Source organism: Drosophila obscura, unplaced genomic scaffold (genome assembly GCF_018151105.1).
Source record: "Drosophila obscura isolate BZ-5 IFL unplaced genomic scaffold, ASM1815110v1 contig_84, whole genome shotgun sequence".
Taxonomy (NCBI): Eukaryota; Metazoa; Arthropoda; class Insecta; order Diptera; family Drosophilidae; genus Drosophila; species Drosophila obscura.
Genome location: NW_024542877.1, coordinates 228,299 through 247,383, shown reverse-complemented (window position 1 = coordinate 247,383; position 19,085 = coordinate 228,299). Strand labels below are relative to the sequence as shown.

The 19,085-nt window shown below is 50.5% G+C and overlaps 1 protein-coding gene across 1 annotated transcript; it reads left to right on the top strand.

Moving 5' to 3' along the window:
• The first annotated feature begins 9,805 nt into the window (after positions 1-9,805).
• LOC111074654 (mucin-2) lies at positions 9,806-16,882 on the top strand. The gene is given in 8 exon segments (XM_041595835.1): positions 9,806-10,876; positions 10,969-11,082; positions 11,173-12,470; positions 12,509-12,668; positions 12,670-13,626; positions 13,706-14,213; positions 16,469-16,594; positions 16,661-16,882. Coding segments are annotated over 8 exon segments (3,582 nt in total). The 5' UTR covers positions 9,806-10,594; the 3' UTR covers positions 16,798-16,882.
• Positions 16,883-19,085: the final 2,203 nt, after the last annotated feature.

Below are 19,085 nucleotides of genomic sequence, written 5' to 3'. Positions count from 1 at the left end.
TTTGGGGAAGACTGTACAAAGAGCAGGAGCTCCGACACTGATTCGGAATGTGACTACGACTGTGACTCTGTATGTGCCCCCCCCCCCCCCATGTGACAGGAACCTGGGACACCACACACACACACACACACACACACAGAGACAGACAGACACACTCTATTGCTGCAGCTGATCCGCAGGAAGGGCTGGTAATGGGTTTCGCTCCCAGAGATTTGTGCATAAAATACGAACTTAGTTTTTGGCTTTGCTGTCGTTTCGGGGGGATCAATGCACTCTCGGCATTCGCAGAGCCAGAGCCAGAGCTCGGCTGGGCTCTCTCTCTATTCTATGAGCGCTGCCAGCGCTTGACAGACGGAATGAACACGCATTAAGTTCAATCCTTATCCAACTCCTATCCAGTTTCAAGGTGATCCTCTTGGTGCGCTCCAGGAGGCTACACCCAGAGAGACAGAGAGAGAGAGTGAGAGAGAAACATATACCACGAATCTTTGGGGGAACTTTTAGCACCGAATAATGATATATTCATTATCAATCACGCTTCTGGCTAACCGCCAATTTAGACGGCACTCCAACAACATCATCAACATAAAAAGGACAACAACGTACGGGACTAGGAGCAGCGGGGATTATGGGCATTAAATGATTCGTCACACCAAAACCCACACGCCCACACACACCCCACCCCCCCCTCAGGGCCGTAAAATAAGCAAACAATAAACTGCGCAAAACTGGTAAAACAATTCACAAAACTACCAACGAGAAGCGAACCCCAAACCCACACCCAAACCCAAGCCCAAATCCGTAACCAGCAAGCAGCAAGCAGCAGCCACCAAGCACCACTCTATTATCCCATCAGAAATGCCGAAAAGTTCAAAGTTCAAAAAGGCTTAAATGCCACAAAAATCAACACTCTCTCGCCCAGACACGCACACAGACACACACACATATGTATGTGCATGCGTGTGCCTAATAGAGCAAGAACGGGTAGGATGTGTAGGCTGTGTAGGATGTGCAGGATAGAGCGGATATGGGATGGGGGCATGGGAATGGCTTAGAAGTGCCGCCAAGAGGCAAACCACTTAAGTACGCCCTGTACGTCGTTAAATTTCTGTGAAATTTTCACACTACAAAACTTTTGCCCACAAAAAACCCCCCAAAAAACACCCATGCCCGAATTCGTAACCGAAAATTGTGGATGGAGGGGGCCCCGCAACAGACAGGACGAGAGAGAGTTAGAGAGTTAACTAACACAGTTCGGGTGTTAATGATGATGAAGTTGTTGATAGGCGTGTGCCCTCCAGCCCTCCAGTCTGTCTGCAAATGAGCTAGATTTTAGGGCAGAAAATTCATCATAAAATCACTTAAAATGATATTAACCACCCCGTTTTGGGGTGTCCCACCACACACACACACACACACATGAGCACATGAGGCCATAAGGCCAGCCCCGACTCTGGGTTGGGTTGGTATGGCATCGGATTGGATCGGGTAATTGCGTGTCAAAAACTTCTCAACCTCTGACCTTGTGTGTGTGTGTGTGTGTGAGAAAACCCTTGCTCTGTCCCGTGCCGTCCTAATCCTTTGATGGGCCTAATCGTTGCCCCGCATGTCTCCCCCCTCTGCCTACCAGCACACACACACACACACAGGCACACAGGCACACAGGCATATCATGCTAATTTGCGGACAGCCGCCTTCGTTTGACTTGGCTTCCGGTTCTTGTTCGGATAACGGCAACCGGACACCCCATAAAAACTTGGACCCGGTCGACTGGTATTACGGGGGGGTTGCGGGTTGCGGGGTGCAGACCTTATGCTCACTCATGTCAGCAGTGGGCAGGGCAAAAGAGGCGGCACAAGGGGCCAGGCCGAGAATGTGCCAGGGCAAAAACAGCAACAAAAGTGGCATAAAAGTGTTCAAATCATTTTAGGGTTAATTTCCGCCTCCTTGGGACACACACGTAATAACCTGCCCTGCCCTGTCCTGTCCTGCCCTGCCCTGCCCCTTGGATGGATCCTTGAAGAAGTTGGCGCTTTGCTAATTAATTCACATGATACCTGGGAGACGCTACCAGCTACCCAGTGGGGTTGGGGGTGGGGGCGGGTGCGAGGCGAGCATCTCTAGCATTTAAAAGCCACATCATGCGCTACGTTGGCAAACTTACCCATGAGTGAAATTGTTTGACGCAGCACGCATCGCACGACGCACGACGCACAAGGGCGCAACCCTTACCCTTGCCTCTTACCCCTTACCCTTAGCCATGGAAGGACCTTGGCCGCATCCCTCATGGCGCCCACAAGCTAAACACATTTGTGGGTCAGTCAATCTACGACGTGCTGGGCGACGAGTGTGCAAAAATCCAAGAGTTTCACTCTTGAATTTCTAATAAATTCATAGGCCAAGGGACAAGGGGCCAGCAGCCAGAAGCCAGAAGCCAAGGGCCAGGAGCAGTAGCAGGGGGCGTGGGAATGGTGCCGCAGTGTGGGTCTGTCTTTGGGAAAGCTGTTTAAGTGTGATTTTGGGTGCTCACTCCCCAACCAACCCAACCAACCCAACCCCACACCTAGCCTAGCCTAGCCCACTTCCTGTTGTCTCCCTCTTGTCCTGTGCCCTTCCTCTATGTGTGTGTGTGTGTGTTTCTGGCTTTTGGCCTTTCTTCTTCTTCTGATGATTATGTGTGTAATTTCCAATTATGACTTCCTTTGACGTGGTTTCGTTTCTCTCTCTCTCAGGTGAGCTAAATGGGGGGTGTAGAATGCCAGTCCAAGGAGGGGTGGAGGCGTTGGCTGCAGCTGGTCGGACAGCGCTTGATAGGGTGGTGGTTAGGGGGGGGTCTTAGGCTTGGGCTTATTTCATAAACTTGTCTACATGAACCCATCGGCTGGTCGGTTTTTCTTCTGTGTTATTGCTTAATTTGAATGCTCACATATGCCCCCCCTACCCCAGGACATTCAGGATACCCCCACACACAGACACACATACACACACATACACAGACACACACATGACCGCAAAAGTGATTCACACGCTCCGGGCTGGGGGTCAAGGCGGTCTTTGGTCCGTGTGTGAGGGGCGCGCTGCTGACTTTCTTGCCACAGAATCTTGTCTTTGAGCCCCCCCCCGTCTGTCGCTGTCGCTGTCCCTGTGGGTTGTGTGTCTGGGACTGGGGCTGGGACTGGGACAGCGTTCGGATTGGGCTGTCTGATAGCGAGCGACGTTGCTCCTTTTCTGTTGTCTCTGTCGCCGTCTGTCGTCCGATGGTAATCCCTGATTTCTGGTTATGCCCCTGACAACACCACCGCCACCACCGCCACCCATGTGTTGTGTGTGGCTGTCCTGCGTGTCCGTGTGTGTGTCCATGTGTGGTGTGTGTGCCCGGGTCTGGTGTCGCATTGGCATAATTTGTAGGTCATGCATATTTGGCATGTTTGACATGTTTTCTTGGTGTTTTACATGATAAACACTTAAGGGTGATAGCAAAATAAAACACACAGCACACGCACACGCACGCACACAGCCAAAGAAAGGACAAGGCCGAAGGACGAAGGACTTAGTGGCTGTATCGCTATCCGTGTGTGTGTGTGTGGTGGGCTTTATGTTGGCTTCTCTGAGAAATTCTTTAGTCAATTTTGTGTCGTTCCCAAAGAGAGAACTTAATTTGATTTTCAAGTGGGGGAAAAACTTTGGGGGGATCAGCCCTCTGGGGCTCCACTCGCACCACTTACAATGCTACCCCTCCTCTGCCTCCTGCTGCTGCTTTTCACCTATTCGAAATTCCAACTCCAACTCGGACTCCGCTGCCGATTTCGGGGCTGAAACTTCAATCAAATGCTAGCCGCACACTCGAGAGTGGGACAACCGGTTTGTGCAACTTCATGTCAAACGAATGATGGGGGGGCAGAAGGGTTAGCGGGGTAGCGGGCACTGGCGATCCCTACTCGGAACAAGTTTTGTTAGTTCCGCGTCGCGTCGCGTTGCGTTTTGCGGAGGCAACCCAAGAGCGTAACATTTGTGTCCAGCCATGGCTCAGGGGGCTTAGGGGGGTCCAGGGACAGTCCAGGCAGGCAGTCCCGGGCCACGTTGTAGGCGCATGTGCAACGCGCCAGTCGAAAGCTTCCACATCGGCTTCGGCTTCGGCTTCGACTTCGGCTCGATCTCAAGCTGCACTTCGACTCCCAATCCGACTCCGAATCCACTCAAAAGTAGGGGCAGGGACAAGGTACAGGCCCCTGTTGCATGCCCCATGCCCCATGCCACTGCTGCTCTCAATCTTCGGAGCTTTCTATGTAGGTCGCTGCAATTTAATACTTGAGCTCCAAGTGCTCTGCTCTCTCGTCGGCCCGCCTGCCCTTCCCCCGCACCGCTGCGGCCGATTTCGTTTTTGCTTTGGGGCCCAATTTCTGGCTCGCTAATGCGCTTCGTTTTTCAAATCGTCCTCTCAGAGACAGCGGCTGAGACGGCGGCTGAATGCAGTTGCCTGGCCAAACAGGTTTCGCCCAGGGACAGAGAAACTGCAGTGGCATCTATCTGGATGGAGCTGCCACTGCCCCCTGGCCCCTGCCCATGCCCCTGCCCCTGCTGCTGCTGCTGCTCCTGTTGTACCGTTTTAGGCCCTTCGCTCCGATTAAGACATCAAACCGCAAGTCGTCGCTCGAGTCGATAGCCTCCCATAAATCAGGCGAACCTTTTAATCAAGGACCAACCACCGCCTGACAGTATCGGAGCCTCTAGCCTGACCTATCGACGGAGAAACGTCTTGAGGAGGGGCTAAACAGGCGACCCCAAGGTCCGGCAGCACACAGGACACGGCACGACAGGATAGCCCAAATTAGGGCGTGCTTGGGCATCAGGAGCCAGTAGCAGGAGCAGCAGCAGGAGCCAGTCAGGCACACGAGTATTCCACACGATTTGTTGGTGCGTAGCCGTGACAACGACATCCACATAAGGACACGAGCCACACACACACACACACGCACACACATATGATTTGTCTGGTTGCCAGGACTACTGGGGGCAGACAGAAGGAGACCCCGTGGCCCGGGTGGGTTTGGGGGGGGGGTGACTGCTTGACTGCTGCCATGGCAGCAGCAGCAGCGCTTAGCCTTAGCGTTAGCCTTAGCCCGGTCTTCAAGGTCACTGGCAGCCACATTAAAGCCGCCTTAAAGCACCCAGCAGGGCACCTCAGCAGCTCGGCAGGTCGGCGGCCCGGCAGCACCTCCGTGACAGACAAGGACGATACGGTGGCTGACACACACACACACACACACACAGCGGCATACAGCAGCAGACTTTGAGGGCAAGCAAGTTGCAACCTGTTGAGAGCAGAGCTCGAAGAAAACGAAGCAAGAGAGAAAAGCTAAACGCGAGAAAAATCCCTTTTTTGGGGTGGGGGAGCAGAGAGGGAGACGGAGACGGCAAAGACCGAAGCCAGCGTCGACAGCAGAGTGTGTGTGTGTGAGGGAGGGAAAGGAGAGGGCACGACAACCCACCACCCAAAAAAAAACCTCATTCACGGCCTAAATCTATGCCTGGGTCAGCGTTGGCAGGACTCTTCAGCTTACAGGTGGTTTCCCATATGCCAATGTCTCTGTGGCTGTGTCTGTGTGTGTGGGTCAGTGGCTCGAACTTCGAACTGTCAGCTGTTCGGGTAATTAGAACTGTGCTTGGCTCCTGACCCAGGACAGAGGCCACCACAGGCCACCAACCACAGCCAACAGGCTGGGCAAGACACGGCCGGGCCGGGCGGCGCTTTTGTTACCACATTCGGAGAATGACGTCTGGCATCAGTCAAGTCCCGGCTCGGTTTTTGGTCTCGGTCTGCCCACCCCAAAAAAGGAGCCAAAGAATGGACTCTCAAGGTCGCTTCTGCCAAACCCCCCGCTGCCACTCCGCCAGCACATCTACCTGTTACCTTTGCCCCTATTCACCAGGCAGCCTTGAAACGTCGTCGTCGTTGCCTGGTTTTTTCTTTTTCTTGTTTTTTTTTGCTGGCCTGCGTTTTGGCGTGGAAATTTATCAGTTTCGCCGCACTTTCGTATGCCTTTTTCTAGCGTTTGCTTGGGAGAATTTCTTCTTGTTGTCCCCCCGCCCCCATGCACCATGCCTCACGCCCACGCCTCAACCCCCCCTCAGCACATGACAGCTGCAAAAGAAAAACTTGACGTCGATGCCAATGCCGAAGCCGAAGCTGCTGTCGACGTCAACGCAACGAGAGTGAAAGTCTTGGTTGGGCAACGCAACCCACATGGGGACGTAGAAGCTGCACGCACCACACACACACCCACACACACACCCACACACAAACACATACAGGGTAGCAATGCTGACGTCAACGTCGACGCCGATGCTGACGCCAACGCCAACGCCAACGCGAGGCGAACGCCAATACTAATACAATCGCACACTACGAGGAGGCTCCTTTTCGTTGTTTTCCTCTCGTTTTCTTCGCCATTTTTTGTTCATTTTCCCTTTCGATGTTTTTTTTGTTGTCTTGTTTGGTTCTGCCTCGGCTGCTGCTGCTGCTGCTACTGCTCCTGTTCCAGCAACTTTGGCTTGGCAGCGATTCTGCTGCTGCTGCTGCTACTGTTTATTTTGGTCTCTGGATTTGCCCCACGCCCCTCCCACTCTCCCGCACACACTCCAGCACCCACTCACACTCCAGCACCCACTCATGTTGCCTACCACCTCTGTGCCGGGAAACATTTTCCTTCTCTTTGGCTGGATGCTACTTTACTTTTTTCCTTCTCCTTGCAGCAAACTTTTCTCAACTTTTTCTGTTCGGCTGCTTTCATTTCTTTTGCTGCTCTTCTGTTGGCACAAGGAGAGAGGGGAGGAGCAGGATGTGGGGTGCCCAGCCTCTTAGCTGGATTTTACTTTGCCGCTCTCTTGCGTGAATAGTTCGTTAGTTAAGAGACTCAAACACAAGGATGAAGGCGAAGGCGAAGACGAGGGCCCTGGCATGTCCTGCCCGCCACAGTTCCTGCTCTGGATCGTGGGTGAGGTTGGGTTTGGTTGCTTTACTCTCCCGACAAGTTATTGGGAGCTTTTGTTGGAAGCTTTTGTCGGTTTCGTACTTTGTTTAGTTCTCGATCGCCAGCGAAGTTTCGAACCGCAACTCAGAGCTAAAGCTCTCTCTCGCTCTCGCTCTCTGCGACGCCACGACAGCAACGATCGGCGCTCATTTCATGTAGAATGCATGTCAAAAGCTTGCAGAAATGCCATGTGGAGGCGTTTCTGATCTCTGAATATTAGTTCGTGTTCTGCGTCTAAAATCCTGAGCGCTTGGGGCAATAAAATCAATTAAGCAGATTCGGGACTATGGCAAAAAACGGTCGAATTTTGTCGAATTATTCTCTGTGTAATATCCAGATGGCAGAATTCCATGGGAACTTATTTACCTTCTTCACTTTATTTGGATTGGTATGCGCCGTACCCTACCACGTCACTTTGCTATCTAAAGTCTGCACACTGCATCATAGAAATTCGAAAAAAAAATCGAATCGGATCTGCGACACCGGGATGTTAATACCAATAGCGCGTATCCATTCTCACGAGCCTGTGAAATTAATTGATCCCTTGAGAATATTCGTTTGTTTATTGTCATATCTTAAAATTTCTGCAATTACTTTTATTTGTCGCCCGACAATTTGTCAGTCAGCATCCAAAATTAATTGCAAGTGTTTTTGGTCAAGTTATGAAAGGAAAAAAAAAGGTTGGGCGAACAAATATTTTGGCACACTTAGCACTTGGCACTTTTAAAGAGTTATGAAAAAATGAGCTATGCAAAAATGAGCTATGGAGAAAACTGAGAAGTAAGGGGAAAAATAAACCACAGAATCTCAGAGCCAAAAATCATTCTACATTTTCCCAACCAAGGTCAATTGCAAGCTGAGTTTGGGGAAATTACAAATATATAATCTAGAGGTTACCAGTACCGACTTCCATTCGAGGCATCGTTCAACGCGCTCAAAATATATTGCAAATAATAAAGTTCTAAGCGCACAGGCCGACACTTACCACTAGAACAGCGATGCAGGAAAAAGAAACAGCGTAGAAAGCACAAAAACCATCAAGCGAGTGCCGCTGCAAATATTTGTATGACTTTTAGCCGAACGAATGACAGCAATTGACATTTCAATCATCGATTGAGATAGTGCAGCTAATGTCATCGATATATATGCATGCCGATATATGTGTATATCTATTGCCAGCCTTGCCCCAGCGAGCGGTACAAAAGTTTAATAACACTGTAAAAGTCACGACATTATTTCCGAATCTTTTCACTGCAATTTATTTGGAAAAGTTTTCTCCGTTTTTATTGTTATTTTTTACAGAAGGCTGTACAATTTTAGTCCGCACAAAACTTTGCTATCTAAATTGTCTGGGCTTCTTGTGAGGGACTTTCAATCCTTCACAAAAACATCCAGATAGGTAAGTGTCGAAATCATTCAATATATGTATGCATGCATATTCAATATTCAGTGGCAGACTTTTCGTCAGCATATCTATATTGTCGCACCCACCGCCGCGGCGGGCCTCTTTGCCCCATCCCCACTCCATAGCTGGTAATCTCTAGATATAGATCTGCAACGTGGGAATGCCTGAGTATCATGAAGAATGCAATGGCATTTGGCATAGATAAGAGCAGCCCAGTGTTTCAGCGTTTGATTGGTGTTGATCTTGTCTATTGTCGATGACAACGAGATTAGTGCTCCCATATTCAGCTATCGTTCGGATATCACGTATTTAGTGAGATTATGTGATGGCACCCCACCAAGAAAACTCCAGCGATTGCTGGCCCCATATGGAATCGCATCGTGGCGCATCGTGGAAGCCAAGAGCCGGAAATAAAATACAGATGTTTTCGCTCGCGTATGTTTTCATGTGATATTCGTGTGGTATAAGCAGATTATGTGTGGATGGTCAGGTGCAAACATAGTATCAACTGCGAGTGCAAGATCCCAGCTATTGCACAAACATTCCCATAGATATATGTGCAGATGGAAAATGTTTGAAATAAAATACGTAAATAAAATAAAGCCAAGTGTTTTCTTTTAGATTTTCTTGCAGCACGTATCTGTAGATTAATTTTTAGATTTTATCTTTCACATATTACCCAGCAGGTACAATGTTTTTTCGCACCATTTGTATTATTCATTGATAAATTTTGCTAAATGCAGGAGCTTGGATTTTCTGAGTTTTTGTTCCATGAAAAGCCATTGTTTGAATGGTTTCCACGGGCAAGAATAAACTCAGGCCACAAAGTCGCAACTAGGTGGGCTTTATCTGGTTTGGTTTTTTGGCTAGGAGTTACATAGGGGAACGTGCCTGAGATTGCAGGGTTATTTACGTGGAAACAGACCCTTTTTCATTCTAACGTGGGCGCTGTTATGCAGCCGCAGCCGCAGCGGAAAGAAGCGCAGCGCATCGCAACGCCCACCCCGGAATTCGTGCCCTTTCGGGCCAAGAGTGCAAAACGTGTTAAATGACGCACGAATCGTCAAAATATTTTGGTGCGTAACTCTCGCCTACTCGTCGCAAGTACGTGAAAGAATCGTAAACAATTACGGGTTTGGGTTTGGGTTCGGGCTTGGGCCTGGGGTTTGGGGTGTTGCATGGTGAGTAACCTTGGGCTGAAATTTGCGTGGGTGTGGCATCTCCATCAGCATCCAACTCTGCTTCTGCCTCTGCTTCTGCATCTGCATCATTTTGCGTGCTGCCTCTCGCCCCCCAAAGCATTGTTTTTTTGGCTATTTTTGTATGGTCGTATTTTCATGATTTTTTACTGATTTCATAGACAGATGTTTACATTTTTTTTCTTATCGCTGCAGACTTTGCATTGGTTCCGCATTGGCCAGCTCCATTGATCACGTCTAGAACGGATTACTCATGCCAGATCAACGCAATAAGACGGCAACGACATCGACCCATCTCCGGGACGGAAGTAAATGCAGTCGCTCATCTCGCTCTCTCTCTCCCGCCATCAAAAATTATACTATGTAGTCATGCATTTTAGAGCGAGCGGTGCACGGCCCTGATATGAACGCTGCTTACCGCTACGGCTCGGGGGCCCTCTTCCGGTCTGTGGGGCACGTGGAGAGAGCACAAAGCTAGCTAGACCCAGACTATGCAGCCGGAGAGCGGCACTGTGACTTTTCTTCTTTTTTTTTTTTTTTTAGCTTTCTTGCTCTTCGACGCGCTCGCTGTGTCTCGGTGGGCAAACGTTTCTTGTACTTAAATCACGACGCGGCCCATTGGCATTTAAGTTATGCAACATTCTCGAAAGCGAGCGCACTCCAGAGACCATTTAAGCGCGTCTGCCCCGCTGTAACCCAACATTGTCTGACGAGAGGTAAGCGCGGTCGCAGCAGCAAAAGGACTAACAAAATAGCAGCGAGGACCCGCAGGAATAGATACTACAGAGTACAGTGTACAGTGTAGAGTAGGTGTGGAGTACGTGTGTTCGTCAGATGTCCCCAGTCGTAGTGCGATAAGTTTAGTTCGTGTTCGTGATCCACATCAAGATTAGGCTCCCTCCCTTTATCACTCTCGACCCTCGCCAACTGGAAGTGGAAGTGAAGTGGAAGTGCCCGCCATGACCCACTCCATCTGGCTGCTGCTGCTGCTTGTGGCCCTGTTCACCCTGGTGAACAGTCGCTCGATCCGCCAAGTGCCGAGCGACTACTCCGGCGGGCCGCCGCAACATTCGCTGCTGCCCAGCGGCTACTACGGACAGCCGTATGCCTACCAGGCGCCCTACGGATACGGCTACCAGGCGCCACCGCCGGTGTTCAGTCCACCGGGCAGCTACTACGATAGTGTCTATGGCGTCTACAAGCCCTTCCCCGGCGGCGGCATTCCAGTTCGAATTGATTATGTAAGTGAAAACAAAAGGGAGCCATTGCTGTAGCTGTTGCTGTTGGGGGAACCAACTTAACATTTTGTGTGTCTCTGCCTCTGCTTCTGCAGAACAATCGGTGCTCGAGGAACTACTTGGGGATTAAGCCGCATCCCGACCAGCAGGAGTACTACTATGTCTGCCAGCCCAACTGTGTGATCTTCAGCAAGTGCCCGAAACTCGAGGTAACCCATCGCTCTTGCCAGCGCTAATCCGTTAATCCCGTAATCCCGTAACCCGCAACACGCAACACGCAACATTTTTCTTCTGTACAGAGCTTCAACTCAAGCAGTGGTCGCTGCGCCCATCGGGTGCAGCCCCAAGCGCCGCCCTGTGTGAAGGAGGGACGGTTCGCACATCCGAGCGACTGCAGGGTCTACTACAGGTGCGACAAGAACGAGTCGCTGCCCTGGCTCTTTGCCTGCCCATCGGGAACGATTTTTTCGCCACTAAAGAGGAAGTGCATTCCCGGCGACGAGTGCCCATCGACGGAGATCTCGAACAGCGGCAGCTATATACCCGTTAACTGTGAGATCAAGTTTCCCGAGTGCACGGAGGAGGGCACCTTCCGGTCGCCCACGGACTGCGCCCTCTACTACACCTGCAAGCTGCAGGAGAACGGAAACTATCTGCAGACCCGCTTCAAGTGTCCCGGCAGCAACAGCTATGACCCCAAACGGAGACTCTGCCGACCGCGCAGCGAGGTCAAGTGCCACGATTACGTGCCAGTGCCCGTGCCACAGGTTGCCTATCCCCAACTGCCACACTACTACCCGTACCCAGCCCCGCATACCCTTTACGAGGAGGATGACTACGACACGGCATCAGGAGTAAAGGAGCAGGTCAATGAGCCGTCTGTGATGAAGTCTGGAATTGCCGAAAAGCCGTCGGTGGATATTGTAATTCCGCCCACGACTACCACAACCACGGCTGGCCCCCCAATCTATCCGTCTTATGAATACCAACCGTATCAATATAGATCCCAGCCTGCAGCTGAGAGTCTCGTGGAGGAAGAGTCCGCCACAGCAAAGTACAAAAGCAAGGGAACCACCAAATACCAGTACAAAAGGTACACATATTCTACAGCCAAAATGAATGAAGTTACGGAGGCCCCGGAACAGATGGAAACCCTTAAGGCGTTCAAAGGACATCTGTCCGAGAACATTGTCATTCTGCCCACCTCCTCCACACCCGACGGCACTTCAAAGAGTACAACCGTGAAGCGAGAGAGCTCCACCGAGGCACCGTCTAAGACGACAATGCCACCGCACTGCGTGCCGCCGGCTACTACGACAACAGTTGAAACGACGACAACTCCGAAATCAACTACAACAAACAGCACAACTCAAAAGGAGACGTCAACAACTCCAAAGCCAACAGTGACAACTCCGAAATCTACGACTATTACAAGCACAACTCCGGACCCAACTGTTACAACCACAACTCCTAAAACAACAGTGACAACTCCCAAATCTACGACTATTGCAAGCACCACCCAAAAGCCAACAACGACAACTCCGAAAACGTCGACAATTACAACAAAAACGCCTGAGACCACAGTGACAACTCCGAAATCTACGACTATTACTACCTACAAATCCTGAGACCAACAACAACAACTCCGAAGTCGACAACAATTACAAGCACCACTCAAAAACCAACAGTGACAACAACTCCGAAAACGTCAACAACTACAACCACCACTCCGGCGCCAACAACGTCAACTCCGAAAACTTCGACCATTACAACCACATCTCCTGAAACCACCCGTGACAACTCCGAAATCGACAACAATTACAACCACATCTCCTGAGACCACAGTGACAACTCCGAAATCTACAACTATTACAAGCACCACTCAAATAACAACAACGACAACTCCGAAATCTTCGACAATTACAACCACAACTCCTGAGACCACAGTGACAACTCCAAAATCTACAATTATTACAACTCAAACACCAACAACGACAACTCCGAAATCTACAACTATTACAACCAAAACGCCTGAGACCACAGTGACAACTCCGAAATCTACGACTATAACTACCACAAATCCTGAGACCACAGTAACAACTCCGAAGTCGACAACAATTACAAGCACCACTCAAAAACCAACGACAACAACTCCGAAAACGTCGACAATTACAACCACAACTCCGGCGCCAAGAACGTCAACTCCGAAAACTTCGACCATTACAACCACATCTCCTGAAACCACAGTGACAACTCCGAAATCAACAACAATTACAACCAAATCTCCTGAGACCACAGTGACAACTCCGAAATCTACAACCATTACAAGCACCACTCAAATTACAACAACGACAACTCCGAAATCTACGACAATTACAACCACAACTCCGGAGCCAACAACGACAACTCCGAAAACGTCGACAATTACAACCACAACGCCTGATACCACAGTGACAACTCCGAAATCTACAACTATTACAACCACAACTCCTGAAACCACAGTGACAACTCCGAAATCGACAACCATTACAAGCACCACTCAAATAACAACAACAACTCCGAAATCTACGACAATTACAACCACAACTCCGGAGGCAACAACGACAACTCCGAAAACGTCGACAATTACAACCACAACGCCTGATACCACAGTGACAACTCCGAAATCTACAACTATTACAACCACAACTCCTGAAACCACAGTGACAACTCCGAAATCAACAACCATTACAAGCACCACTCAAATAACAACAGTACAACTCCGAAATCTACAACAATTACAACCACCACTCAAATCCGAAACGTCGACAATTACAACCACGCCAACCACAGACAACTCCGAAATCTACAACTATTACAACCACAACTCCTGAAACCACAGTGACAACTCCTAAATCAACAACCATTACAAGCACCACTCAAATAACAACAACGACAGCTCCGAAAACGTCGACAATAACAACCACCACCCCGAATGTGTCTACTACAACTGCGAAATCGACAACTATCTCAACGCCCACAGAACAAACAACATCCACGACTCCGAAGTCGACAACTATTACCAGTACCACTCCACAACCAACAACAACAACCACTCCGCAATCGACAACTACCTCAACCACCACACAACAGACAACAACAACTCCGAAAAGTTCGACATCTGAAAAGCCTACAACGACAACAGCCCAACCATCATCAGCACCATCGACAACAACGAGCCCCCAACCGTCAGGCAGCACCACACTTGAAACAACTACAACAACTGCCAAGAGCAGTACTCCTTCGGAAGAGCAGACCACGGTAACGAAACCAGTCTGCCCTGATCATGGAACGACGGAGGGTAAGTCCAAAGAATCCAAAGATGATTTTCCAAGCATTTGTGCCATGCGGCAAGGAATTCCTAACCCACACACAACACTTACTTTACAGATACAAAGACACAAAACATTGCATGTACACAACAACAGAATCAACTACAAGAACTACACGAAAACGAACACGAACCACCACAAAGCCAACAGCAAGAACTCAGCAACACAAACAGCAACCCCGAATTATCCACAAATAAGAATCTGTTCGTTAGGGAGAAGGGCTTGCAGGAGCATGTGGTTGCCCACAACTTTGTTTCCAGTGAACTGAATCTTGACTACATGGACGATGCGCCACTGGTGGCGGCGGCAGACAGCAAAGCGGAAGTGGATGCGACGACAGAGGATCCCCGGACGAAGAAATCCGCAATGTCAACGTTGGCAGCGGCACATCTGCTGGAGAAACTCTTCCATGTGATATCCACCCCACCGCCGACCACCATTCGCGCGCCCACACCTAGTGTGACCCTCGCACAGCTGGCCAGGCACAACCTGGCCACATCCAAGCCATTCATGGCCGAGTCCCTGCGGTTGTCCATCAAACAGTTGGCCTCAACGCAGAAGCGTTCAATTGAACAGACGTCCCCGTCCCCTGTGTTGGCATCGCCAAACTCCACGAAGGCGGAGCCCGAAGACTCTGAATATTATGACAGCGAAACGTCCGAGCTCTACGCAGATGAAGCGAATGAAGTTGTGCAGAAGGAGACTGCTAAAGCCACGGCTAGCACCACCGCAGCCGCTGTGGTGCCGCCGCTGGTCGAACCCCTGCAGCAGGAGCTGAATACTGAAACTACTTCTACTACGACCAGCCGCCCACTGCCAGAACTATCTTCCACAACTACTGCCAAGCCGAATGCAACGATGACTAGTGATTCGGAGTACGCGGATAACTATGCGGACTCCGACTATGTCAATGATGAAGCTCCGGCTTCGGTCTCAGAACTGGAAAACGATGTGTTCGCAGAAGCCAAGAACTTGGACACTGAAGCCCACAAGAGAATGCTGATGAAGCTGCTCAAAGAGAAGTTATCCCGTCCGGAAGAGATCCAGATGTCGAGCATAACCACGGAATCACCTCACAAAAGCTTCCTCATGAGTCTGCTTAGAAACAGGCTGAACCAAACGGAAGAGTCCCAGTCCCAGGTATCCGGCACATCCACGGAAACGCCTCAAAAGAGTTTCGTGATGACCCTGCTGAAAGAGCGGCTTAGCCGTCCGCAAGAGGCAAAGCCAATAGCGCCACCACCACAACAGCAGGAGCAGAATAGTTTGCTGATTGGCGTGCTCAAAGGGGGACGTACAGAAGAGACCATCTCCATATCCACAGCTGTCCCTCGGACAGCCACATCCACAGCAGCACCTGAGATATCCACAGCATCCACAGCTGTGCCTCAGCTGTCCACTTCCACAGCAGCACCTCTGGAGTCCAGCAGCACCAGCACGAGTACAAGTAAAAGTACACCAGCGCCTGCAGAGGCAGGGATTGGGGCATCGCATCTGCCCGCAAGAAACTCGAGCAATCTCAGCTCCGAATATTATGAGGATGAAGACTACAAGGACTACGATTCTGCGAGCGATGCAGAGGCATTCACGGGCCAAGTGAATGCCACAGAAAGATCCACTGAAGGCAAGCAAGAGGTTGAGCAGCGGCCGGGCACTGCGAAGCGACACTCCATCCTGCCTGCGGCTCTGGTAGCAAGCAGCGCGAATTCATTTGAAAATGATTTAGCAATGAATTGGGACGAACTCAGCGTGCAATCCAGACCCGAGGCTGATGGGGGGAATCATTTTGACATTTCCACAGCAAGTACACTGAAACAAATACGGCCGCCCATGGGACTGGGTGCATCGACCACAGAGGGTCCAAGAACAACACAAACAACAGCAGCAACAATAACAGAAACATCAACTACACCAAAAATAGCAACAAGTACAACAACAATAGCAACAACAGCTACAACATTGACACCAACCACAAGCAGACGACAAACAACAGATGCTGCAACAGCCGCTGTGGCATTAACAACGACACCTGAAATCAGAATAGAATCCGAAACAGAATCAATCACAGCAATCACAAGACACAAAGAAGTCCTCAGAGTGAACAGTCAGCCCTGGCTGCTGGAGGCACAGAACCAAACCGTACATCTAACGCCAATTTCCATTGCCACTAAACCGAGTGGCAGCCCAGTGAGCCATGATGTTAATCGTTCGTTCCACCCATTAGTGTCCAATCCCGGCGACTATGACGCCGAAGAGGTGCCCGAGCTCACCCTGACGGTGCACAAGCCCATCGATGTGAAGATTGTGTTCTGTCCAAAGTCCTGCACTGAGGACCACGACCACACACATGGTAAGTGCTAACTGAGCGTTAAGTACATTCCATCCACACTCGCTAACATCTATCTGGGCCTTGCAGACCCAGCTGATAATTATAAGAAGTCCAATTGCTCTGGAAGCTGCGACGATGACCAGCCGCCGGCCGACCACAGCGTGGATATCAAGTGGAAGCCGCTGACGCTGAAGGACACCGCCAGCTTTCAAACCATCACGTAGACAGGCCTAAGCCCACACAACATTCGAGTTTGTACTCATTGCAATTCACGTATATTGTTTACTTTAACTATGCTAAATAAATAATTAATATTTTAAAAGAAATAGCGTCTGAAACAGAGGCTTAGAAAATCGAGTGGCTAGCCAGTGCAAAAGCAGTCAGATGCACAGCCAGAATTCAATGTCAAGCTCCCAGTTCCCCAGCCCCCAGTGCAAGAGGGTGCACTGGTGGGTGGCAGGGTGAGTGGGTAGCAATGGGGGTGGAGTGTGGAGTGTGCCACACCATCATTCGAAAGAAAAAGGAAACAGGAAAGTGCTCTGCCGAGCACGCGAAGCCACCAAAAGAAGCAGTCAGAGTGGACAAAAAACAAGCAGAAGGAGAAGTTTGCACAGCAAAAGGAAAGAAAAGCGTCGAACGTCCTTCAGCCGTGTGGGCTGTGTGGGCAGTGGGTCGTTCGCCCTGTGGGTGGGTGGAGTGGTGGGTGGAGTGCGATGCGATGCGGTATGGTGCTGGTGTCCAGAAGTAGGTGCCACCTGTTGGCTGGCAAGTGCTGCCGGCTGGGCAAACAAAAGAAAGAAGTCCCTAACACAATCACCCGACGACAACAAGACCAAGACCAAAGTCGCATGCACCAGCCACCCACCCCACCCCACACCCAGCAAGCGAGTAGCAGCTACCCATGCACATCCAACATGCCCCATGCCCCCTATTCAGTTTCACCGCCACTTGGGGGGAGGGGAAGTACACACACATGTGAGTGGGGACACGGACGCAGCTACCAGGAGCCCAGTGACGACAGCAAACGTCCGCCATTCATGCCACGTGGGTGGGGTTGGGCTGTGTGTGTGTGTGGCAAGCAAAAGAAAATGCACAAACGAGACTCGACTCGGAGCTGCGTGTTGCATCGAATGGCTGTGCTGTGGCTGTGCCGGGCACTGGGGAGCATTGTTTTTGTTTGCAGCTTATTGCTTTTGTTGTCTTCGCTTGTGGCGTGTGGCAAATAGAGCAGAGAAGCAGCAGATCAGCACAGCAGCAGAATGTACACAGCCTCCCCCCCATCCAGCAGCCAGCTCTGATTTGCAGTCAGTGCTACTCACATGAGTGGCTTTCCGTGGCCCCCAACTGTGCCCCATCTAAGCTGTGCCACCAGCCAGCCAGCCAGCGAAGTTTGGGCTGCTGGCTTTGGACTCCGCACTCGGGCGATTTACAGTTATGTGTGCCACACATCGGCATCAAGCGCGCTTAACAGACATCATCTTGTTGCTCTGCCTAAATCTCCCGGCTGGCCATGAATTATTCAACAGTTCAACAGTTGTCCTGCCCCTGCCACAAACTATGTGGAGTACAATTTGCAATTTTCATACATATAGCAACAGAGTCCTCGGGATGTTACTTGAAATTGACTTGGCCTCTCGTCTTGCCTCATGCCACACACACACATCAGTAGATGTGTTCCCACCCCACCGCATGGGAGTATCAGCATCAGCAGCCAGCAGCAGCCACGACGCACACATGCTGCCCTTCGCTCCTTGTGCTGCTCCTTGTGCGCAAATCCTTTTTATGCCCGCATTATATAGTTCGCACGCATTTGCCTGAGGAGTGCCTGAGGGCCCCAACCCCCCCACCCACCCTTCACATTTGGCACACGATGCGCGCGCGTCATTCAATTCCATTTCCCATTTCCCCGGCTTCCACATTTCCACAATTTCCATTTGCAGCGCGACGCGACGCCATTCCGAGGGCCATATAACCAAGTTCAATTACCTGTTACAGCCGTTAGATGAATTTCTATGGCCAGTACATGCCACGACTAGTTGAGTACAGTTCGTGCCCCCCCCCAGCCACCAGCCACCAGCCACCATCCACCAACCCATCCACCATCCCTCCCTACATGTGTCGATGTACGAGTGCGATGTGCGTGGGGGTTTGGCTTTTTTTTGAATATTTGAAATGTTTTTGTTCGCGCCACGCCAACAACTTCGACAACATCGACAACGATGCCCCGAAAGTTGAAGCTCAAGACGGCAGTGGAGAGTGGATAGCGGAGAGCGGATAGCGGATAGCGGAGAGTGTAGAGCGAAGAGTGTACAGCGAAGCGGGGCAAAGAATAACGACACACTTTGGCACGCATTTGTGATAAACATAAATGAGCTTAGAAATGAACCCCGCAGGATAAGGCGTGCGGCTCCCACATGCTACACGCCCACACATTCATGCATAGTGCAAGCATTTTTCGGGGCACGAGACAGAGACAGTGGCCCCATGTGTGTGGCGTGTGTGGCAGAGTATT